Source organism: Mobula birostris, chromosome 9 (genome assembly GCF_030028105.1).
Source record: "Mobula birostris isolate sMobBir1 chromosome 9, sMobBir1.hap1, whole genome shotgun sequence".
In the NCBI taxonomy this organism is placed as follows: domain Eukaryota; kingdom Metazoa; phylum Chordata; class Chondrichthyes; order Myliobatiformes; family Myliobatidae; genus Mobula; species Mobula birostris.
The window spans coordinates 4,590,660-4,614,668 of record NC_092378.1 but is presented as its reverse complement, the minus strand read 5'-3'; the positions used below and the strand labels follow the sequence as shown (position 1 = coordinate 4,614,668).

The following is a 24,009-nucleotide window of genomic DNA, read 5'->3' as shown; positions in this document are numbered from 1 at the left end:
TACCTTCCGCCCAGGCTTATGCCCTGGAGAAGTCACTCCAGTGCCAAAACACCCATTGTCCTTTGAGGCAGACAGATGCCATCCTCATCATCATAAGTAAATAATTAATGCAAGAAGAGCAAAAATAGTGAGGTAATGTTCATGGGTTCAGAAATCTGATGGCAGAGGGGAAGCAGCTGTTCCTGAAACATTGAGTGTGAGTTCATTCAGGATCCTGTGCCTCCTGCTTGATGGTAGCAATGAGGAGAGGGCATGTCCTGGGTGATGGGGGACCTGAGTGGTGGATGCTGCCTTTTTCAGGCATTGTCTTGTGAAGGTGTCCTCGATATTGATGGGGAGATGAGGCTGAGTACAGGGCTACGGTAGGAAACTTTGTCACATGATGTGAGCAGAATTATCTGCAGCTTAATGTGAAAAAGACTAAGGAGCTGGTGATAGACCTTAGGAGAGCTAAGGTATCGGTGACCCCTGTTTCCATCCAGGGGGTCAGTGTAGACATGGTGGAGGATTACAAATACCTGGGGATACGAATTGACAATAAACTGGACTGGTTAAAGAAGTCTGAGGCTGTCTACAAGAAGGGTCAGAGCCGTCTCTATTTCCTGAGGAGACTGAGGTCCTTTAACATCTGCCGGACAATGCTGCGGATGTTCTACGAGTCTGTGGTGGCCAGTGCTATCATGTTTGCTGTTGTGTGCTGGGGCAGCAGGCTGAGGGTAGCAGACACCAACAGAATCAACAAACTCATTCGTAAGGCCAGTGATGTTGTGGGGATGGAACTGGATACTCTGACGGTGGTGTCTGAAAAGAGGATGCAGTCCAAGTTGTATGCCATCTTGGTCAATGTCTCCCATCCACTACATAATGTACTGGGTGGGCACAGGAGTACATTCAGCCAGAGACTCGTTCCACTGAGATGCAGCACAGAGCGTCATAGGAAGTCATTCCTGCCTGTGGCCATCAAACTTTACAACTCCTCCCTTGGAGGGTCAGATACCCTGAGCCAATAGGCTGGTCCTGGACTTATTTCCTGGCATAATCTACATATTACTATTTAACTATTTATGGTTTTATTACTATTTATTTATGGTGCAACTGTAACGAAAACCAATTTCCCCCGGGATCAATAAAGTATGACTATGACTATATTGGGAAGGCTAGTTCCCATAATGGGGCTTGCAACCTCCTGCGACTTTTTCCGATCCTGTGCAGTGGCCCCTCCGTACCAGATGGTGATGTAACCAGTTCGAATGCTCGCCATAGTACATCTGCAGAAAGTAGCTGGAGATATAAACTGTTAAAATCAATGAATAATTCCAATGTGTGAAGAATGTCTTTGAAGTAAAAGACGCAATGGTTTTTAATCAAAGTTTAGAACTGCTGAGGATTTGCTACACTCTTGTGTTTTAAATTAGCTTTGTCATAGATAGGAAATTATTCTGAAATAGAAATTTTATCCACTCATAATTAATCTTTCTGGGATTAGAAATATTTGTTTAAGGAATTCAATTTGCTGCTATTTGCATGGAAATATTACCCTGGGAGGAGAGAGAAGACTAAGAGAGGAGGACAGGTTCTTCAAGGATTCTTCAGAGCTTGGTCTCTTAAATTAAATCTTCAGGACAATATGTCATCTTGTTTTGTTTTCACTTAGAGGAAATAATTCACGAAGGCTGCTGCTGTTTTTGACATTAGCAGGTTTTATTAAAGACAATGATCCAATCCGCTCCTGTGGTGATGAAGCAGAGATCTTACCATCAGCAAATGATGGCTCTGAGACATGAGATGGGCTCAGTGTAAGGTCGATAAGTGATGCTTAAGGATATAAAAATAGGTGTAATTGTTTCCCAACAGTCTCAGGCTGACTTCTTTCTTGGTCACTCTGAGTTTAGATGCAGTCCTGCTCTATCTCCTGAAGTGAATTACGGCAAGATTTCAGGAATGTTTGGCTCAGTTTACAGTGCTCTTATCATCTCTCTGCTCTTCTCCCTAGACTGCTCCATTTCCTCTGTCCGAACCATGGAACATCCAGAAGAAAGCTTTGGCCAGGAGATGGTGGTGCCTGTTGGGAATCTTCTGAAGAAAGGAAGGTCTTCAGACTCCTCCAATACTGACCAGCCTCTTCAGCCAGGCCAAGTCAACCCAAAACACTTCACCATTCCCGTAAGTGGTCTTAATCTGGATAACAAGTCCACACCTGATAGTTTCAACATCAATTTATCCTTCTGATAATTTTTCCTCTTCCCCTTTCCTTTTCTTCTATTCCCCACCCTGGCTTCTTAACTCTTCTCCTCACCTGCCATTCATCTCCCCCTGGTATCTATCCTCCTCCTTTCATGGTCCATTCTCCAATCCTATCAGATTCCTTTGCCTTTTCTGCCTATTACCTCCCTGGTTCTTGCGTCACCCCATCTCCCCCACCCACCTTCTTATTCTGGCATCTTTCCCCCTTGCTTTCCAGTCCTGATGAAGGGTCTCAGTTCAAAATGTCGAACCTTTGTTCATTTCCATAGAAGTTGCCTGACCTACTGAGTTCCTCCAGCATTTTGTATGTGTTGCCCTGAATAAAGAGTCTGCTGGAGGCTGAAGAAGATGACCTGTCATAGGGTTAGATGACTGTGTGTGTGTGTGTGTGTGTGTGTGTGTGTGTGTGTTAGGGAGGAACTAGGCTTGTTTCGCTGTTGTTGTTTTGTTATGTTCCCTGTTGGTCTGTCGAACATTGTGGGCATGCCATGTTGGCACTGGAATATGTGGCAGTACTTGCAGGCTGCTCCAGCACGTCCTTGAGTTGTGTTGGTTGTTAATGCATATGACACATTTCACTGTATATTGCGATGTACGTGTGATAAATACACTTTACGTAACACACTCTTGTATCTAATAAAGTGGCCACTCAGTGCATGTTCATGGTCTTCTGGTGCTGTAGCACATCCACTTCAAGGTTCAACATATTGTGAGTTCAGAGATGTTCTTTGCATACCACTGTTGTAATATTTGAGTTGATGTTGCATTCTTGGCAACTTGAGGCACACACACTCAATTCAGAAATGGCTTCTTCCCCTCTGCTGTCTGATTTCCGAATGGACATTGAACCTATGAACACCAGTCTTCATTTGTTTTTGTACTACTTACTTAATTTAACTATTTAACATGTATATACTTAACGTAATTCCAGTTTTTCTATATTTATCATGTATTGCATTGTACTGCTGCAGCAGACTTAACAAATTTCATTACGTATGCCGGTGATATTAAACCTGATTGTGAACCAGTCTGGCCATTCTCCGACCTCTCTCATTAACAAGGCATTTTCACCCACAGAGCAGCTGCTCACTGGATTTTTTTTTGTTTTTTGCACTATTGACTGTAAACTCTAGAGTCTGTTGTGCATGAAAATCCCAGGAGATCAGCTGTTTCTGAGATACTCAAACCACCCCATCTGGTACCAACAATCATTCCACAGTCAAAGTCACTTAGGTCACACTTCTTCACCATTCTGATGTTTGGTCTGATCTTACAACTGAATCTTTTAACCATGAATGCATACTTTTATGCACTGAGTTGCTGCCATATGATTGGCTGATTAGGTATTTGCACGAACAAGATGTACAGGTGTACCTAATAAAGTGGCCACTGACAGTAAATCTAAATCAAATCTGCTCTTTCTGTTTTGACTCAGTTTGATAAATATAATGTTCCTTGTTGGCAGATAATGTTTCCCTGGACTCCCCATATTCTAGGAGATGGTGTGTAAATCACCTCCCTTCTTTATAAGGTACTGCAGAGATGGTCTCTCACCCTGGCTACACAGGCGGACAGGTGGTAAAAAAGGTGTACAGCATGCTCCTCTTCATTAGTTGAGGAACTGAGTTCAAAAGTTGTGAAGTTATGTTGCAGATTTAAAAAACTCTAGCCTAAGCTAACTCTAGGCTACATCTGGAGTACTGCATGCTGTTCTGCCTCCCCGTTATAGAAAGGATGTGGAGACTTTGGAGAAGGTGCAGAAGAGATCATAGGGCATGTGCTACAAGGAGATGTTGGGCACACTCAGGTTGGTTATGAGAGCCACAGGGAGAGCAGACAGCCATGTCTAATACCAGAGGGCACTCATTTCAGATGAGAGGGGCGTTTTGTACGTAAAGACCGGTGGCTGCCTGAAATGCACTGCCAGGGATGGTGGCGGAGGTTTGTATGATTGAGGCATTCGAGAGACTTTTAGATGGGCACAGGGAATGGAGGGACATTGGGTAGGTAGAAGGTATTAATTTACACGTCCATTTGATTACCGATTGACTGAGTTCAGCACCACGTAGTGGCTGAATGGTCGGCCATTGTGCTGCATTGTTCTACACTCAGTTACCACCTTAACAGAGAAAGAATTGGATTTAATATTATCGGCATGGCATGAAATTTGTTGTCTTTTTAGCAGCAGTACAATGCAATACATAATAAAGTTAATGAATTACAGTATATATAATAGTTAAATTAAATAAGTAGTGCAAAAATGTGGTGAGATAGTGTTCATGGGTTCAGTGTCCATTCAGAAATCTGATGGAAGAGAGGAAGAAGCTGTTCCTGAATCGTTGAGTGTGTGTCTTCAGGCTTCTGTACCTCCTTCCTGATGGTAGCAATGAGAAGAGGGTATGAAATGGCAGAAGGGTGATGGGGATCCTTAATGGTGGATGTGGCCTTTTTGAGTCATCACTCATTGGAGATGTCCTTGATGCTGGGGAGGCTAGTACCCATGATGGACTGACTGAGTACAAGACTCTGTGCAGCTTATTTCGATCCTGTGTAGTAGCCCCCCACCCCCCATACTGGACAGTGATGCAGCCTGTTAGAATGCTCTCCATGATACACATGGGCGATTGGTTCCCACTTCAAGTACTGTGCTTATCCAATTTCCTTTTGGAAGTCGCTATGCACCATTCCCGGGGAATGAAATGCTTCTGTTTTACCGATGTCTCTAAATCGATGTTGTCTATCAGCTGGAAAATGCACAAAGTCACTCGTTGTGGTAACAATATCTCCACAGGTTTGCAATGAATGGCATCAAAGAACAATGACTAAAAGGAAGAAAACTTTCTGCCATTGTAGAACAAACGTTTGTACATGTGTCACACTTTTGAATTTAATAATTTTATGGAAGCTCGTTTGTCTGCTGAAGTTCAATGAAGAAGTTTCATTAAAAACCATGTTCTAGTTCCCAACACAGCAGTTTGTTTGAAATCAGAGGATGGTTTGTAATGAAAACTGCTTCTTTATTCTTTCAAGGCGTGTATCCCACTACACAATAATTCAGTCCAAAAAATAAACATGTTCTTTTTGTCTCTGTTTCCTTCTCCTGACTCCATGCAGCTTCTGGTTGACGAACAGCCAGTTTTGCAGACCGATCCTCTTCAATCCTAATCACTAACAGACCCACCATACCAGCTCCCCTGTTAAATTTCCTCTTAATCTTGTAGATCGTCTGCTGGTGGAGGCCAAGTGATGGGGTGGAGACCATAAGACACAGGAAAAGAACTTGGCTGATCGACCCATTGAGTCTGCTCTTCCATTCCACAGTGGCTGATTTATTACCTCTCTCAACCCCATTGTCCTGCCTTTTCCCCGTACCCTTAGATGCCCTGAATCATCAAGAACCTATCACCTTCTGCTTTAAATATACCCAGTTACTTAGTTTCCACAGCTGTCAGTGGCAATGAATTCCACAGATTCACCACCCCCTGGCTAATGAAATTCCTCCTCATCTCTGTTCTACAGAGACATACTTGTATGCTGAGGCTGTGCCTTCTGGCCCTAGACTCCACCACTACAGAAACCATGCACTCTTTCTAGGCCTTTTGGTATTTGATGGGTTTCAATGAGATTCCTCTTTCATTCTTCTAAATTCCAGTGAGTACAGACTGGAGGTTCACCCCACACTGGCTAAAGAAACTCCTCCACATCTCTGTTCTAAAGTCATGGCCACTCCAACCATGCCTCGTATCATTTTGTACATTTCTATCAAGTCACCTCTCATCCCCCTTCACTCCAGAGAGAAAATCCCCAGCATACTCAACCTATCCTCGTAAGACATGCCCTCTAATTGGGACAGAATACTGGTAAATCTCCTCTGCAACTTCTTTAAAGCTTCTACATCCTTCCTATAGTAAGGTGACCAGAACTGAACACAATATTCCAAGACATACATTTAGGGTTGGGGTTAGTGACCTGTGGGTGTGTTATGTTGGTGCCAGATGTATAGTAATACTTGTGAATCACCATGCCCGGCACAATCCTTGCAGATTTGACCTGATGCAAACAACACATTTCACTGTGTGTCTTGATGCCCATATGACAAACAAAACTGATCTAATCTATAAACGCAGGCACGAGGAAATCTGCAGATGCTGGAAATTCAAGCCACACACACAAAGGATGCTGATGAACGCAGCAGACCGGGCAGTATCTATAGGAAGAGGTACAGTCGACGTTTCAGGCTGGGACCCTTCATTTTTTGTGTGTGTTAATCCAATCTATATATTTTAAGGTTCTGTGTCATTGCAAATTGTAACTGAAATCCATTTTTGTTTTCCATTTAGCATCGGAGTTTCAAGATGTATCCTAAAACCTTTGAACAACCTTTCGAATTCCAGAGGTTCCTGAAACCACTTCTGGTCTTTAGATCAATGAAGGAGCCACCTGATTCCTTGGCCAAGAGAACAGAAACCTCACATGTGTCTAACCAAGCAGAACTGTCTGATCTGCCAGAAGTGCACAAAGAACATGGTGATGAAAAAAATGGGGTTGTGTTTCCCATGGGGAGGAGAAATTTTGATGGTAGGTTGTTGGTCTCTGGGCAGGGCTGTTGAGGAAAGGTTCATGATCTGTGAGGGGAGCAGGGGAGAACTCGCAAGTCATTGATCTAAATATAGGAACTGAAATAGCCCATTCGGCCCATCAAGTCTGCTCTGCCATTGACCATAGCTGATTTATTTTCCCTCTCAACCCTGGTCTATTGCTAGACAATAGACAATACGTGCAGGAATAGGCCATTCAGCCCTTTGAGACAGCACTGCCATTCACTGTGATCATGGCTGATCATCCACAATCAGTACCCTGTTCCTGCCTTCTCCCCATATCTCTTGACTCCACTATCATTAAGAGTTCTATCTAACTCTTTCTTGAAAGCATCCAGAGAATTGGCCTCCACTGCCTCCTGAGGCAGAAAATTCCACAGAACCACAACTCTCCAGGTGAAAAAGTTTTTCCTCAACTCCATTCTAAATGGCCTACCCCTTATTCTCAAATTGTGGCCTCTGGTTCTGGACTCCCCCAACATTGGAAACATGTTTCCTGCCTCTAGCATGTCCAATCCCTTAATAATCTTATATGTTTCAATCAGATCCCCCTCTCATCCTTCTAAATTCCAGTGTATACAAGCCCAGTCACTCCAATCTTTCAACATATGACAGTCCTGCCATCCTGGGAATTAACCTCGTGAACCTATGCTGCACTCCCTCAATAGCAGGAATGCCCTTCCTCAAATTTGGAGACCAAAACTGTACACAATACTCCAGGTGTGGTCTCACCAGGGCCCTGTACAGCTGCAGAAGGACCTCTTTGCTCTTATACTCAATTCCCCTTGTTATGAAGGCCAGCATGCCATTAGCTTTCTTCACTGCCTGCTGTACCTGCATGCTTACTTTCAGTGACTGATGAACAAGGACACCTAGATCTCGTTGTACTTCCCCTTTTCCTAACTTGACACCATTCAGATAGTAATCTGCCTTCCTGTTCTTACCACCAAAGTGGATAACCTCACATTTATCCACATTAAACTGCATCTGCCATGCATCTGCCCACTCACTCAATCTGTCCAAGTCATCCTGCATTATCTCAACATCCTCCTCACATTTCACACTGCCACCCAGTTTTGTGTCATCTGCAAATTGCTAATGTTACTTTTAATCCTTTCATCTAAATCATTAATGTATATTGTGAATAGCTGCGGTCCCAGCACTGAGCCTTGCGGTACCCCACTAGTCACCACCTGCCATTCTGAAAGGGACCCGTTAATCCCTACTCAGTTTCCTGTCTGCCAACCAATTTTCTATCCATGTCAGTACCCTACCCCCAATACCATGTGCTCTAATTTTGCCCACTAATCTTCTATGTTGGACCTTATCAAAGGCTTTCTGAAAGTCCAGGTACACTACATCCACTGGCTCTCCCTTGTCCATTTTCATAGTCACATCCTCAAAAAAAACTTCCAGAAGATTAGTCAAGCATGATTTCCCCTTCGTAAATCCATGCTGACTTGGACCGATCCTGTTACTGCTATCCAAATGTGCCATAACTTCCCATAACTTTGATGCACTTTGAGAGAAGGCAGTTTCTACTGGCATGGTAATGTAGTGGTTAACATAACCACTACATAACACTATTAATATATAATAGCATAACACTGTTATGGCACCAGCAACCCAAGTTTAATTCCTATCGCTGTCTGTACAGAGATTGTACGTTCTCCCTGTGACTGCTTGGTTTCCTGGGTGCTCCCACATTCCAAACACATACAGATTAGTAGATTAATTGGTCACATGGGTGTAATTGGCTTGTTGGGCTGGAATTGCCATACTGTATCTCTAAATAAGAATATTTATTTCATTTATTTTTTAAGATATAATTAGATAGTTGCTTGATAAGCAAGGAGGTGAAAGGTTGCTCGGGGATTCAGGAAGGCAGAGCTGTGGTTCATTCCAGATCAGCTCTGATTGTAATAAATGGTGGATAGATTTAGAATGGCCTCTGGTTTTTTAAGAATTAGAAACATAGAAAATAGGTGCAGGAGTAGGCCGTTCGGCCTTTCGAGCCTGCACCGCCATTTATTATGATCATGGCTGATCATCCAACTCAGAACCCTGCCCCAGCCTTCCCTCCATACCCCCTGATCCCCATAGCCACAAGGGCCATATCTAACTCCCTCTTAAATATAGCCAATGAACTGGTCTCAACTGTTTCCTGTGGCAGAGAATTCCACAGATTCACCACTCTCTGTGTGAAGAAGTTTTTCCTAATCTCGGTCCTAAAAGGCTTCCCCTTTATCCTCAAACTGTGACCCCTTGTTCTGGACTTCCCCAACATCGGGAACAATCTTCCCGAGGATGCTACATACAGAGAACAAGCTGCCAGAGGAAGTGGTCAAGGCAGGTACAGTAACAACTTTTAAAAACAGTTGGATGGGTAAAGTTTAGAAGGATATAGGTCGATACTTTATCTGCTGCTTGTGCAAAGGAGGCAGGGAGGGAGCTACTGGGCTTCGAAGTCTCTATCATTCGTTTGAAGGGGTTTCTTGTTTTGTGGACATCTGTGAAGAGCATGAATTTCAGGTTGTATACTTTCTCCAATATCAAATGAACCTTTGAAATATATGACATGAATTTAAAGTGAAAGATGGCAAGTTCAAAGGAGATGTGCAGAGTAAGTTTGCTTTTAATTAAACACAGACAGTAGTAGGTTCCTGAAATGTGGTGCTGGGGGTGAAACTGAAATTTTAAAATGAAATTAGCTTTAGTATTTGTCAGATGTACATCGAAACATACAGTGAAATGTGTCTGCATCAATTCGAACCAGTGAGGATTATATTGGGGTGGTGGTGAAGGCAGATGTGATGGTGTTTAAGAGGCTCTTGGATACGGCTTTATTTTTATCTATATCTTTTTGGACTTGGAAGAGATATTTACATAGACACATAAATGTGAGGGAATTCCAGTAACATCATGAAGGATGTCATCCACCCTGCTCACGGACTGTTTGTCCCACTCACATCAGGGAGGAGCTTACACAGCATCCACACCAGGACCACCAGACTCAAAAACAGATACTTTCCCCAAACAGCAAGACTGATCAACACCTCCACCCACTAACTCCACCACTACTTTATAACCTCCTGTTAGTCTGCTTACGTACAACTTGGTGTCACTTTAATGAACATGCAATCAATCTCTTTATGTGTAGAAGCTATTTATTTTTATTGTTTATTATTATTGTTCATCTTTATTTTTTTCAGTGCTGCATTGGATCCTGAGTAACAATTAATTTTGTTCTCTTTTACAATTGTGTACGGGAAATGACATTAAACAATCTTGAATAACTTGAAATGGAAGGAGATGGGCATTGTGTAGGCAGAGTGGATTAGTTTAGTTGGCCATTTGAATACTAATTAGATCAGCACACCATTGTGGGCTAAATGGTCTGTTCCTGTTCGATAAGCATTTGACTATGCAGGGATTTGTATTTAATTAGTTAGAATAACCTCATTAGCCAGAGGGCCTGTTCCTGTGCAATACTATTTCATGTTAAATGGAGCCCACTCAATGAGCTTCTGGCTAGCACGCAGTATTTGGACAGAATGGCCTATTTCTGTTGTTCAACTGTCTTTATATATGTATAGTTTTTCATAAATTCTATTGCATTTCTTAATTCAAAGTTAATTATTATCAAAAGAATTCAAAGTATGTACTGTATATGTTACCATACACTACCCTGAGGTTCATTTTCTTCCTAACATTCACAGTAGAATCAATGAAAAGCTACACAAAGACTGACAAACACCCAATACGCAAAAGGCTACAAAATATGCAAACACAAAAGAAAAACAAATGATAAGTATTAAATAATATTGAAACATGAATTGTAAACAGTTGTTAAAAGTGAGTCTGTGGGTTGTGGAATCAGTTCAGTGTGGAGGTGAGTGAAGTTATCTGTGCTGGTTCAGGAGCCTAATGGTTGATTTTCCTGTGAAAGCCCACAAGAAAATGAATCTGAAGGTATTATATGGTTTCTTATACCTACTTGGATACTAAATTTAATAAGACTTTGACTCTCCAATACTGCTTCTAAGTTGCATAATCATAAATAAAAGAGACAAAGCCCTAAGGTAACTATAATTCAAAAGTTATGCGGGAACTCAATAATATTAAAAACATAAGAGATTGTGCAGATGCTGGAAATCCAGGATGCTGCCTGGCCTGCAGCGCTCCGCCAGCATTTTGTACACAGTTATCAATATTATATTTCTTGTGTCTTGCAGTTCTCCGCTGTATGCTGGGACGTGTGTACCGACCTTGCTGGCAAAACTGACCACACGTTAATGGCACGCAGGGAAACTCTACACAATTTCATTCTTGCTTCACTCTGAGTGGCCATCGTCATTACTCTGTGCTCCTTGACTTAAACAGTGAAAGTTTTAATGTGAAATAGTGTGTGACAGCCAGTGTACTTATAGTAACTATTAAATACTCTGCATTGATAGTTGTAACATTACACTCAGAGCACTTTGAAAATAAAGTCAAACAAACTGATGGGGTAGCATTAATGGATTTAACATTTAAAATATGATAGAAGAAAAAACACATTAAACTCTGAAGAAACTCGTGAGCTTCAATTGTCCAGGAATTAATTTGTTCTTAGTTTTGTTGTCCTTCAAACCTCTTTGCGGTTGCTTGCACCGTTGCCCCTCCAGGTTGACTGATTTCACGTCCGTACAACCTGGTGGCTTATTCTCATCACCAGAGTCCAGCTCCAGGCGTTTCCGCTTCATCTCCTTCCGGCTGCCTTCCTGATTCCTGGCCTTCTCCATCCCAGCTTTCCCAAGATTCGTTCCGTGTGCCCGCTTTTTTGTGGTGGGTTTTGGCTTCGCTGCAACCAAAGAACATGAGAAACAGAAGTTGGCCGTCAGCCGCTCAAGCCCGCTCACCATCCCCCTGCGTTATCCCCACATCCCCCATTCCTCTAACATCCAGAAGCCTATCCATAGCCGTTTCAGCTCTTGAACAAGGCAGGGACCAATGCCCACGAGGTAACACTGCAGCACTCTAAACCTCCGGTTAGATCACACTTGGAGTATTGTGTAGAGTTCTGGTTGCCTCATTATAGGAAGGATGTGGAAGCTTTAGAGAAGGTGTAGAAGAGATTTACCAGGATTAAAGAACATATCTTGGGGAGGGAGGTTGAGAGATCTAGAGCTGTTTGCTGTGGCTGGATGGAGAATGAGAAACTACTTAAGAGGTGTATAAGATTGCGTGTAAAATAACCCCACCTGTGATATCACCCCTAAACTTTTCCCTAATGTCCAAAACCATTTATCAAGCCTGGTTTATACCCTAAACATGTATCTATTGGTATTGGCCATCGCTGCCTCGGGAAAAGGCACAGGCTGTCCACAATTCTTCATACGTCCACAAGATATAGGAGCAGAATTAGGCCATTCAGCCCATTGGGTCTGTTCCACCATTTCATCATGGCTGATTTTATTATCATTTCCCTGCAATCATTGACACCCTGACTAATCAAGAACCTATCAAACTCCACTTTAAGTATACTCATTGACTTGACCTCCATGGCCGTCTATGGCAATGAATTCCATAGATTCACCACTGTCTAGCGAAGGAAATCCCTCCTCATCTCTATTCTAAAGCAAAGTCCTTCAATTCCGAGGCTGTGTCCTCTGGTCCGAGACTCTCCCACAATTGGAAACATCACCTCCACATGCACTCTATCTAGGCTTTTCAGAAAATAGGAGAAAGCTGTGTTGGTGGATAGGAGGTGTTTGCCCGTAGAAAGGAGTACGAATACAAGTTGTGCAGACGACACGTCTCCTTACCGTCAGGTAGTGTGTTACCGCACGAGGTGCTTGGAAGGGGCCTTGGAGCTGGATGGACGCAGGTTGGAGCCTGGCTGAGACTCTGCTGACACGGTATTGCGACCTCATCCTTGTAGGTGCAAGAAAACTGAGACTTGCTGACTGTGAGTTTCACCTAGGCAAAGAGTGAGAGAAGGTAATCAGCGAACATCACCGCTTTACACGTACGCCTGACGATCAGAGTCCGGTTTATTATCCCTGACATACACCAGGAAATTTGTTGTTTTGTGGCAGCAGTACAGCACAATACATAAAATACACTTTATTACAATGAGAAATATACATTTGGTGGCCACTTTATTAGATGCCACTGTATACCAGCTCACTAATGCAAATATATAATCGGCCAATCATGTGGAAGCAACTGAATGTACAGTATAAAAGCACGCAGACCTGGTCAAGAGGTCCATTTGTTGTTCAGACCAAACATCAGAATGGGGAAGAAATGACTTTGTCATGACTGATTGACTTTGACCAAAGAAAGATAGTTGGTGCCAGACAGGGTGGTTTGAGTACCTCAGAAACTGTTGATCTCCTGGGATTTTCACACACAACAGTCTCCAGAGTTTACAGAGAATAGTAAAAGAACAAAAAAAAAATCCAGTGAGGGGCAGTTCTGTGGGCATAAACACCTTGTTAATGAGAGGTCAGAGGAGAATGGCCAGACTGGTTCAAACTGACAGGAAGGTGACTGTAACTCAGATAACCACACATCACAACAGTGACGTGCAGAACAGCATCCCTGAATACAAAACAAAGTACGTCTCATGAAATCCTGTGAAAATTGGTTTGGATGTTAGAATGGGGGAGGGGGAGCTGGAAGGAGCCTCACTCGCATCTCAATCTCCTCAGAAAGTGGTGATGCTTCATTCGCTTTAAATAAAGGGTTAACAACAGAGAAACCCGTCTTTCAAGAAAGCTGGGAAGTGGTGAAGTGTTGAACTGGTATACTATTGATTCAGTCACTGTACTGCAAAAAATAACAAATTTCCCTTGCAACACAACATGCTGGAGGAACTCAGCAGGTCAGGCAGTATCTATGGAGGGAAATGGACAGTCAATGTTTCAGGTCAAGATCCTTCATCAGGATGGATCTGAGTTCCACCAGCGATTTGTGTCGATTCCCATCCAGTCCCAACGAAGAGAAGCCCAATAACATTGTCTGCCCACTTCCCTCCACAGACGCTGCCTGACATGTTGAGTTCATCCATCACTTTGTATGTTGCCCCAGGTTCCAGCGTCCAGTCCAGACGAAGGGTCTCGACCCGAAACATTGACTATCCATTGCCCTCCAAGGTGCTACCTGACTGAGTTCCTCCAGTGCCTATATTGCTCCAGGTTTCCGCATCTGTAGTCTCTTATCTCCAAACAGCTCAAAGAATTACCTTACTGGGATTTTTTTCCTGGTCCCGCTTCTGAATGCGATGACGCAAGGCCTGAGGAGATGAGCCACTTGATTGCTTTGGGGATCTAGAAAGAAAACACAGTGAGAATATTTTTTTCCAAAAAAAAAACAATAAAAATCAGGTTTAATATCACTGGCATATGTGAAATTTGTTGTTATGTGGCAGCAGTACATTGCAATACATAATAAATCTATAAAATACAGTAAATATTCATATAAAGTTATGTTAAGTAAGTAGTGGAAAATGAGAAAGAAAAGTCATGAGGTATTGTTCATGGGTTCAATCTCCATTCAGAAATTGGATGACAGGGAGAGAGAAGCTGTTCCTGAATCGTTGAGTGTGTGCCTTCAGGCTTCTGTACCTCCTTCCTAATGGTAGCAATGAGAAGGGGGCACGGCCGAGGTGACTGGGATCCTTAATGATGGATGCCGCCTTTTTGAGGCATTGCTCCTTGAAGATGTTCTGGATGCTGGTAAGTATTCTGAGGTTAATGAAAAGGGTTGATGAAAGTGTGATGCCTCTTCCCAGATTCACCAGTCAGGGAACAACTACCTTTCATCCTGGCATTCCTAAAGATTTAAAGATTTTTAAAATGTGCTCTACCTGTCACGTGTGCATGAATGGGCGATGATTGTCATGGACTCCTTGGGCCAAAGGACCGCTTGCCATGTAGTGGGACACAAGGGTGGTGGACAGCACATCGATGGTCACGCACTGACTCCCTCCTCCAATGTACTGGGACGACTCCTCCACTAAAAGGGGCATTTCTTCAGAAAAGGGATGAAATCCATTCCTTTTGCTGTCTGTAATGAGTTTGTACATTTCCCCCACCACCACATGGGCTTCCTCTGGGTTCTCTGATTTCCTCCCACATTTCAAAGGCACGCGGAGTAGGGTGAGCAAATTGCGGACATGCTACGTTGGCACTGGAAGCATAGCGACACTTGTGGGCTGCCCCCAGCACAGATTTGGACTGCGTTGATCATTGACGCAAATGACACATTTCAATGTTCTGATGCACATGTGACAAGTAAAGCTAATTTTTTAAAATCTTTAAATCTTCAAGATTGCCAGGATGAAAGGTATTTGCTCCCTGGCTGGTGGAGCTGGAAAGGGGCACCACACTTTCCAAGTTAAAGGTCATTTGTGTCATATGGCGTGGAAAGAGACTCCTTGACCCAACTGGTCCATGCCAGCGAAGATGTCCGTCCAAGCTAGGCATCCCATTTGGCCCACAGCCCTCTCACCCAGCCCAGTCAGGGCTGAGATGGAGGGGGTTCCCTCACTCAGAGGATTGAGAGTGTCTGCATTTCTCTTTCTGATGGGTCTGTGAATGTGTACTTCAACATGAGATGGATAAATCGTTGGATGCGGAGGAAATCAGAGCAGGGTTGCGACGGGGTAAGAAGGTGGACAAGTAACAAGAGAGGCAAAGTGGTGGAACTGATTTCAGTGTTCTATTCCTGCTGGTGTCCCTGATTGCATAAACACAATTTATTGTAGACACAGAGAATATAGAACATTACAGAACAGTACAGGCCATTCGGCCCATTGGACTGACCTTTTAACCTAGTCTAATATCAATCTAACCCCTCCCTCCCGCATAGCTCTCCATTTTTTCTTCATCAATGTGCCTAAGAGTCTCTGAAACATCACTGCCTCTGTCACCACCCCTGACAGGGCATTCCACATGCCCACTACTCTGTATAACAAACTAACCTCTGACTTACCTCCTATACTCTTCACCAATCACCTTAAAATTATGTCCCCTAGGCAAATTAGGCCATTTGCTCCCTAAAAAAAAATCTCTGGCGATCCACTCTATCTCTGTCTCTTATCATCTTGTACACTTCTTTCAAGTCACCTCTTATCCTCCTTTGTTCCAAAGAGAAAAGCCCTAGCTCGCTCATCCTATCCTCATAAGGTGTGCTCCCTAATCCGGGCAGCATCCTGGTAAATCTCCTCTGCACCTTCTCTAAAGCTTCCATGTGCTTCCTATAATGAGGGGACCAGAACTGAACACAATACTCCAAGTGTGGTCTAACCAGGGTTTTGTAGAGCTAAAAGATTACCTCCTGCTCTTGAACTCAATCCTCTGACTGATGAAGGCCAACACACCATAAACCTTCTAATCCACCCTATCAGCATGAGATGTTGGGAGAGATGACGAACAACTTAACGAGGCTTGGTCCAGTTAATGAGCAGTTCCCCATGCATGTCCAAGCTCTCCTTGTCTTGAGGATCAGTGGGGCGGGCGGGGTGAAGGGGCATTCTCACCTGGCCACTCTCCAGCCAGGGGCAGACTCACCCACTATGAAGGTTCTGCTTGAAGAGAATAAAATCCCCAAAGTGCAAATGGGAGGTTTATTGGGGTGTCACGGTAGCATAGTGGTTAGTTATTACATTTTGGGACATCAGAGCTCAGAGTTCAATTCTGGTGTTCTCTGTATGACACTTTGCACATTCCTTCCCTTGTGCACATGGGCTTCCTCCCACAGTGCCACTCTGTAGGTCAACTGGTCATTGTGAATTGTCCTGTGATTAGGCCAGGGTCAAGTTGGTGGTTGCTGTGTGTGGCAGCTTGGCGGGCTAGAAGAGCCATTCGGTACTGTGGGTGCAGCTCGGAGGGGTGGGAGAGCCATTCGGTACTGTGGGTGCAGCTCGAAGGGGTGGAAGAGCCATTCGGTACTGTGGGTGCAGCTCGGAGGGGTGGGAGAGCCATTCGGTACTGTGGGTGCAGCTCGGAGGGGTGGGAGAGCCATTCGGTACTGTGGGTGCCGCTCAAACAGGCCTGTTCTGAGCTGTAATGTCTCTTCAAATAAAATAAAATAAATAAAACCCTCCAACACAAATGGAACGCTTATCCTTTGGCCCTTGGCCGAGCTCAGAGCATACTCAGGATCCTGCCTTTGGGATCTTGCTCTGCCATTTTTTCACACCTGACAGCAGAGGCTCTGCAATTTGGTTTTGGGCAACTCAGGAAGACAGGCAGCGTCTCTAGGGGAAGTAATCTGTTGACGTTCAGGCTGTGACCCTTCATCCCGATGGGAAAAGAAGGGGGAAGAATCCAGAAGGAAAGGGGTGGGCGAACGGAAAGAGTACAAGCCTGCACATGATAGGTGAGACCAGGTGAGGGGAGGTGGGTGGGGGAGTGGGGGGAGTACAAGCTGACAGGTGAGAGGTGAGAGGTGAGACCAGGTGAGGCGGGAGGTGGGTGAGTGAGTGGGGAAGAGTACAAGCTGACAGGTGAGAGGTGAGACCAGGTGAGGGGGGAGGTGGGTGAGTGAGTGGGGAGAGTACAAGCTGACAGGTGAGACCAGGTGAGGGGGGAGGTGGGTGGGGGAGTGGGGAGAGTACAAACTGACAGGTGAGAGGTGAGAGGTGAGACCAGGTGAGGGGGGAGGTGGGTGAGTGAGTGGGGAGAGTACAAACTGACAGGTGAGAGGTGAGAGGTGAGACCAGGTGAGGGGGGAGGTGGGTGAGTGAGTGGGGAGAGTACAAGCTGACAGGTGAGACCAGGTGAGGGGGGGAGGTGGGTGGGTGAAATATGAAGCTGGGAGGTGATAAGTGGAAGTGGTTTCCAGTTGTGTGGGAGTCCAGGATCTGAGGACACAGCCTCAGAATATAAAGCTGTTTCTTCAGAACAGAGATGAGGAAGAATTTCTTTAACCAGAGGGTGGTGAATCTGTCAGTGCCACAGATGGCATGGAGGCCAAGTCACTGGGTATATTTAAGATGGAGTTTGATAGGCTCTTGGTGAGTCAGGGTGTCAACGGTTACAGGAAGAAGGCAGGGGAATAACGTTCAGAGGGATGCATCAGCCATGATGGAATGGAGGAGCAGACTTGATGGGCTGAATGGCCTGATTCTGCTCCTCAGTCTTATGGTAAAGGGCTGAAGGAGGAGGAATCTAGCAAGGGAGGGCAGCGGAAGAAAGAGGAAGAGGAGGGGGACCAGAGAAGGTGATTGGCAGATGGGAGAAAGAGAAGGGTAGAAAGGTAACCAGAATGGGGACTGGAAAATGAAAGAAGGAAGAAGAGGAGAAATTAGAGAAATCGATGTTCATGCCATCAGGTTAGAGATCACCCAGACGGAATGAGGAGCTGCTCTTCCAGCTGAGTTTGGCTGAAAAGGAGGCCATGGAACGACATGTCGGAATGGGAATAGGTAGTCTAGTTGAAGTGGGTTGTCACCGGGAGATCCAGTGTTAAGGTGCTTAACAACGGGTCTCGCCAACGTAGAGTAGGCCAGACCGAGATTGCCAGAGAGCCACGGTATTGCAGTGGTTAGCGCAATGCCATTACGGCTCAGGCAGTTGGAGTTAGGATTTCATTTCTGACGTCATAAGTAAGGAACATGCCAGTCCTCCCCATGGAATGCATAGATTTCCTCCGGGTGCTCTGATTTCCTCTCACAGTCTAAAGGTACACTGGTTATTGGGTCATTGTAAGTTGTCTCGTGAACTGGAACTTAAACTCAGAAGGTAGTGATAGTGTAGACTGAGCTGCCAGTGGATGTGGGTTCAATGTCAAGGTTTCAAGAACTTTGGGCAAGTACATAGATGGGAGGGGTATGGATGGCTATGGTCAATGGAACTAGGCACAACAGTTTAGCATGGACTAGATGGGCTGAAGGGCCTGTTTCTGTGCTACAGTGCCCTGTGACTCCATGATTCTAGGACTTCCTAGTGCTCTTGTTGTTCATGATCTGTTCTGGTAACACTTAATAAAGCGTCTGAAAACAACAAGCTTTATACTTGACTTCGGAAGAACTTCTGAATGCCAAAGCAGCTGGATCCAACATACCTGAAGAGTGACAGCAGACTCGGCATGCCGAGAGGGTTCGTGTTCTCCTCGGAACCACCCAGCAGCTCTGCCTTGCCCCCGCTCGGAGGTCTGGCTGCTTCTTCATCCAGCACGGCAAGGAAGGCCTTGACGGCCCTTCGCCCACCGTACGCCGTGGCGTGGTTGATGGCATAAACCTTGGGCTGACAACAAAAAGCAACATGGCTCGTTATGTGGAGGAAAAGTACCAAACAATGAGATAGCAGAGGATGCCATTCAGCCCATCATGCCTTGTGGGTTTTGAACAAGCATTCCAATGGACCCTCTGTATTGATTCCCTCAGCATGGATATACGGGGTGGTGTGATAGCGTTAATGATCAGCAATTATTAATTAGGAACAATAATCAGCGATAATAATTAGAGACAATAATCAGCGATCGGGTTCAATTCCCACCAGTTTGTACACCCTCCATGTGACAGCATGGGTTTCCCCCTGGTGCTCTGGTTTCCTCCCACATTACAAAGGTGTACAGGTAGGGTTACTGAGTTGTGGACACGCTACATTGGTGCCAGAAGCCTGGCAACACTTGCGGGCTGGCCCAGCGCATCCTTGGATTGTGTTGGTCAGTGATGCAAATGACACATTTCACCTAAAGTATTGATGTTTTAAAGTACATGTGACAAATAAAGAGGGTCTTTATCAACATAAAGACACAAAAAGGAGCGAAGGAGACAATGGCACCTAACGGCAACTCGGTTGCTTGCATCTTCAGAAACAGCTCTATTTCTGTCTTTAATATCTCTTATTTTTCCCTTTCAGGGTTCTTCTGAAGACCCTGACCTGGAGTTACACGCTGACTTTGGTTCTTTGCAGGAATGGGACTCGCTCTCAGTGTCTCACGACTGGCCATTATTTGATATACCAAGGATGCAGCCTAGAAGATTAACTCACCTTTGGAGTTTCGAGATTTCGTGGATCTGGAGGCGGGCAGACTCAATGTCAGTGCCGCTGCAGGAAATCGGTGTGTCATGGGAGACGGAAGCTCGAAAGCAGCGAGCTGGCTGCTGGCTGTGTGCCTGAGTTCCGAATTAGAGACCCGAGTTCTTTGGGCACAGAGCTCGGAAAAAGCGACGTAACAGACTTCTAACACCATAAATCAGTGAGTTGTTTGTTATGTCTCCCCTCTCGCTGTGAAACAGAGACACCTCTTTTTCCCTTATTAGGGAGAGAGAGAGTGCCTGTGGTATGTCGAATACTGCGTGAACAAGTAGTCTTTTGGATACTGCAAGTTGGTGTCTTTATTGATACTTTCTGCGCGCTTGAGTGCTTGTTGGGGGGGCTGATGCTTCTTTTTTGTTGGTGGGGTGATCGTCGCTTTGCTGCTGCTTACACATGGGAGGGGGAAGCTGGGGGGGGGCTTTGGATTCTAACATTTAACTGTCATTCATTCTTTGGCGCACTTCTCTGTTTTCGTGGATGGTTGTGAAGAAAAAGAACTTCGGAATGTATATTGTATACATTTCCCTGACATTAAATGTACCTTTGAAACTTTTGAAAACTAGAAATGTTGTACATTAATTCATTTCTATTAGCCAGAGAACAACATCCAAATAAAACGTCTGTAATAATCAGGAGACACAACTAGCAGGGGTTTCCCAACTGTTTTATGCCATTAACCAGGAGATCCATGGAGTCCAGATTGGGAACCCCTGGAGCACACAGCCTGGAACTACATCCTATCTTTTACAGGGTTAAAGTAACCCAGCGTATGAAATGGTAACCATTACCACACAGCCCTGTGCATCGTACACTTCCTCGATGATTATCCTCGAATACAGAAGAGGAGTGGGCTCTCTGGCCCACCATGTCTATGCCAAACACAATACCAAATTAAATAAATCCTTCTGCCTGCTTGTTCATTATGTGCCATGTTGTAGGATGTGAGTGTAATGGTATCTCCATGACCATGGTTGTTGTTGACAAATTTTTGGTTTGCCATTGCCTTCTGGACAGTGTCTTTACAAGACGGGTGACCCCAGTCATTATCAATACTCTGCAGAAAAAAATTACAAATTGTGCAAAGAACAAAAGCAAGCAAACAACTGAGGTTCATAAAAGTGAGTCCGCAGCCACGAAGCCAGTCATCACTGCGGCTGGGCCATGAGCCCATTAGTTACAGGCCACATTGAGCAGAGAGCTGAACACCATCCCTTCCCTCGCCTCCAGCCCTGCAACCCTAACCTTTTCAACCTGCCTGGCCCGGCATTTATATCAGTCAAACCTCCGGTCGTCCTTCACTCTGGGGCCTGGGCCTTGCCGCTTCGATACGCTCTCGGCCCAGGCCCTGCTGCCTCAATTCAGCCCATGCCCAACCTTTGCAATACGGCCCAGAGCTTAAGTCAATCAAACCTCAAGTCTCTCCTCACTCTCGGATCTTGGTCCTGCCACTCCAATGCTTTCTCGGGCCTAACCACAGTTTTATACAACCACAGCATAACTTCCTCACTCTTCTACTGAAGGGTATGAGCTATAATGAGAGGTTGGACGCTTGGGAGCAACAGAGACCAAGGGCAGATCTGAAAGAGATTTATAAGATTACGAGAGGCATAGACAGAGTAGACAGACAGTATCTTTCCGCAGGGTTAAGATGGCTAATACCAGAGGATGTGCTTTCAGGTGAGAAGGATAATTTCAAAGGACGTGTGTGAGGCAAGGTTTGAGATTTTTTTAAGCACTGATGCCTGGAATTCGCTGGCGGGGGTGACAGATGTGTTTAAGAGTTGGACACATGAATGTGAGGAAAATGGAAGGATATAGACATTGTGTAGGCAGAAACGATAAGGTTGGTTGAGCATTTGATTACTGATTTTGTTAGGTCAGCACGACACTGTGGGCCAAAGGGCCTGTTCAATGCCCTGACTGACAGCAAGCTGCTTTCTCCACCCTGTCCACTTGTGTGGCCACTTACAGGGAGCTGTCAACTTGGAGCCCTAGCTGCCTCTATACATCAAGGCTCTTGATGGACCTGCCATTAACTTTCACCTTACATCTGTCTTCCCAAGGTGCAACACCTGTCAATTGCCCGGTGTAAATTCCATCTGCCTTTTCTCTGTCCATATCTACAGCTGATCTACACCTATGACAACCTTCTTCACTACTGTATCCACAACTCCACCAACCCCGCAGGACGATCACAGTTTCACTCAGCTGCTGTGTGACTTCACAACCCATTCACTATTAACTCTCCACTTTCTGCTGTCTACAACAATAATACCACCAACATTTTAAACACCAGAGCAACACACACAAAATGCTGGAGGAGCTCAGCAGGCCAGGCAGCACTGATGGTAATGAACAAACAGTTGACGTTTCAGGCCGAGGCTCTTCATCAGCACTGGAAAGAAAATGGACAGAAGCCAGAATAAGAAGGTGAGGGGAGGGGAAGGAGTACAAGCTGACAGGTGACAGGCGAAATCAGTTGAGGGCGAAGGTGGATGGGGGGGTGGTGACAGATGGAAGAGGTAAACAGCAGGAGGAGGTATCCAATAGGAGAGGAGAATGGACCATGGGAGAAAGAGAAGTAGGAGGGGAATGGGGAGGGAGAGTCTTTATTATTAAAATTAACCTGATTGAACCCATTTTATCTGGTTTTTTTCTAAATTATTACTCCCAGAATTAAGAAAACAAAACAGGGTCTACTTAACAAAATAAAGCACAGAATTAACATGAGTTGCAAAACTAATTCAAGCTTGCTGCACACATCAGGAGGGCTTCCTGTAGAGCAGAAAGTTGAAAATGCGAGTTATACCAATATAGAATAAGCACTTCTTCTAAATGACTCAGAATCTCACCAACTCTGTGGGAGCTGATTTATGCAAATCCATCAAGAACACAGCAAGATATTTAGGTATAACCTGGGGATTAACTCATTTCCAGCGAGGGTTAAAGAAAAGAAGGAAATGTAATTTAAACCCAAGCAGGAAGAGATTAAAACTGAAAGGCACTCACTTGTGCAGGGCTGATGTTTGTCGTTCTTCCCCCTGCAGCATCATCCAGTCTGTGGACGGCGTTGGTAATCCTCATTGTTAGTTCCTGTCGGATCTCCTCACCGGCAAGATAGAGTGAACTCTCACTGCTTTGTCCCTTCAACAGTCGTCTTGTGATGGTGGATAGTATCTGACTCCCTGCAATGCTGAAAAAGATAGTCACACGTCAGGAGGGTAAAGAACTTTGGCATGTCACTGTGGACCCTCACCTAGATTTACTTAATGCACCATAGAACGTGTATTGATGGTATACTGCATGCATCACAGCCAAGTATGGAAACACCAATGCCCTTGAAAAAAGTAGTAGATATGTCCCAGTCCATCACAGGTAAAGCCCTCCCCACCGCTGGGCACATCTACATGGGGTGTTGTCACAGGAAAGCAGCATCCATCATCAGGGACCCCCACCATCCAGATCATGCTCCCTTCTCACTGCTGCCATCAGGAAGGTGGTACAGGAGCCTCAGGACCCACATCAACAGGTTCAGGAACAGTTATTACCTCTCAGCCATCATGCTCATGAACCAGAGGGGATAACTTCACTTTCCCCCTCAGTGAAATGTTCCCTCAACCTATTGACCTATGAATCTCATTTCCTTGAGGGCATAGTCAATAAATCCGTATATATAGACACAACACACACACACACACACACACACACACATGGTGATAATAAATTAACTTTTGAACTTTGAAAGCATCCTACCTGGTTGCTTCACAGCTCGGTATGGCAAATTCTTTGCACGTAACTACAAGATACTGCGGAGAGTTACGGACACAGCTCAGAACATCACGGAAATCAGACGCTGTCCACACTTCTTGCTGCCGTGGTTAAGTAACCAGCATAATCAGAGACTCCACCTACCCTGAATCTTCTCTCTTTTATCCTATTCCATCGGGCAGAAGATACAAAAGCCTACAAGCATATACCATCAGGCTCAAGGACAGCTTTTACCCCATTGTTATAAGACTGATGAATGGTTCTCTAGTACAATAAGATAGATTCTTGACCTCAGAATCTACCTTGTTATGACTTATGTATTGCCCGTTACGCCGCTGGCATTTAGGGCAGCAATGAACGTC

The 24,009-nt window shown here is 44.8% G+C and overlaps 1 protein-coding gene and 1 long non-coding RNA gene across 2 annotated transcripts in view; one reads left to right on the top strand and one right to left on the bottom strand.

The window, feature by feature from the left end:
- Positions 1-1,878: 1,878 nt before the first annotated feature.
- Positions 1,879-11,360, top strand: LOC140202496 (uncharacterized). The gene is made up of 3 exons (XR_011887108.1): positions 1,879-2,163; positions 6,585-6,822; positions 11,078-11,360. It is a non-coding gene; the product is annotated as an uncharacterized lncRNA (long non-coding RNA).
- parpbp (PARP1 binding protein) overlaps positions 11,354-24,009 on the bottom strand; it is a 42,875-nt gene continuing 30,219 nt past the window's right edge. Inside the window, exons 7-11 of the mRNA XM_072267406.1 lie at positions 22,889-23,072; positions 18,900-19,081; positions 14,074-14,158; positions 12,650-12,803; positions 11,354-11,685 (exon numbers count right to left, since the gene is read on the bottom strand). Of these exons, the coding sequence (XP_072123507.1) occupies positions 11,402-11,685; positions 12,650-12,803; positions 14,074-14,158; positions 18,900-19,081; positions 22,889-23,072 (889 nt within the window). The 3' untranslated portion in view covers positions 11,354-11,401. The remainder of the gene's footprint in view (positions 11,686-12,649; positions 12,804-14,073; positions 14,159-18,899; positions 19,082-22,888; positions 23,073-24,009) is intronic.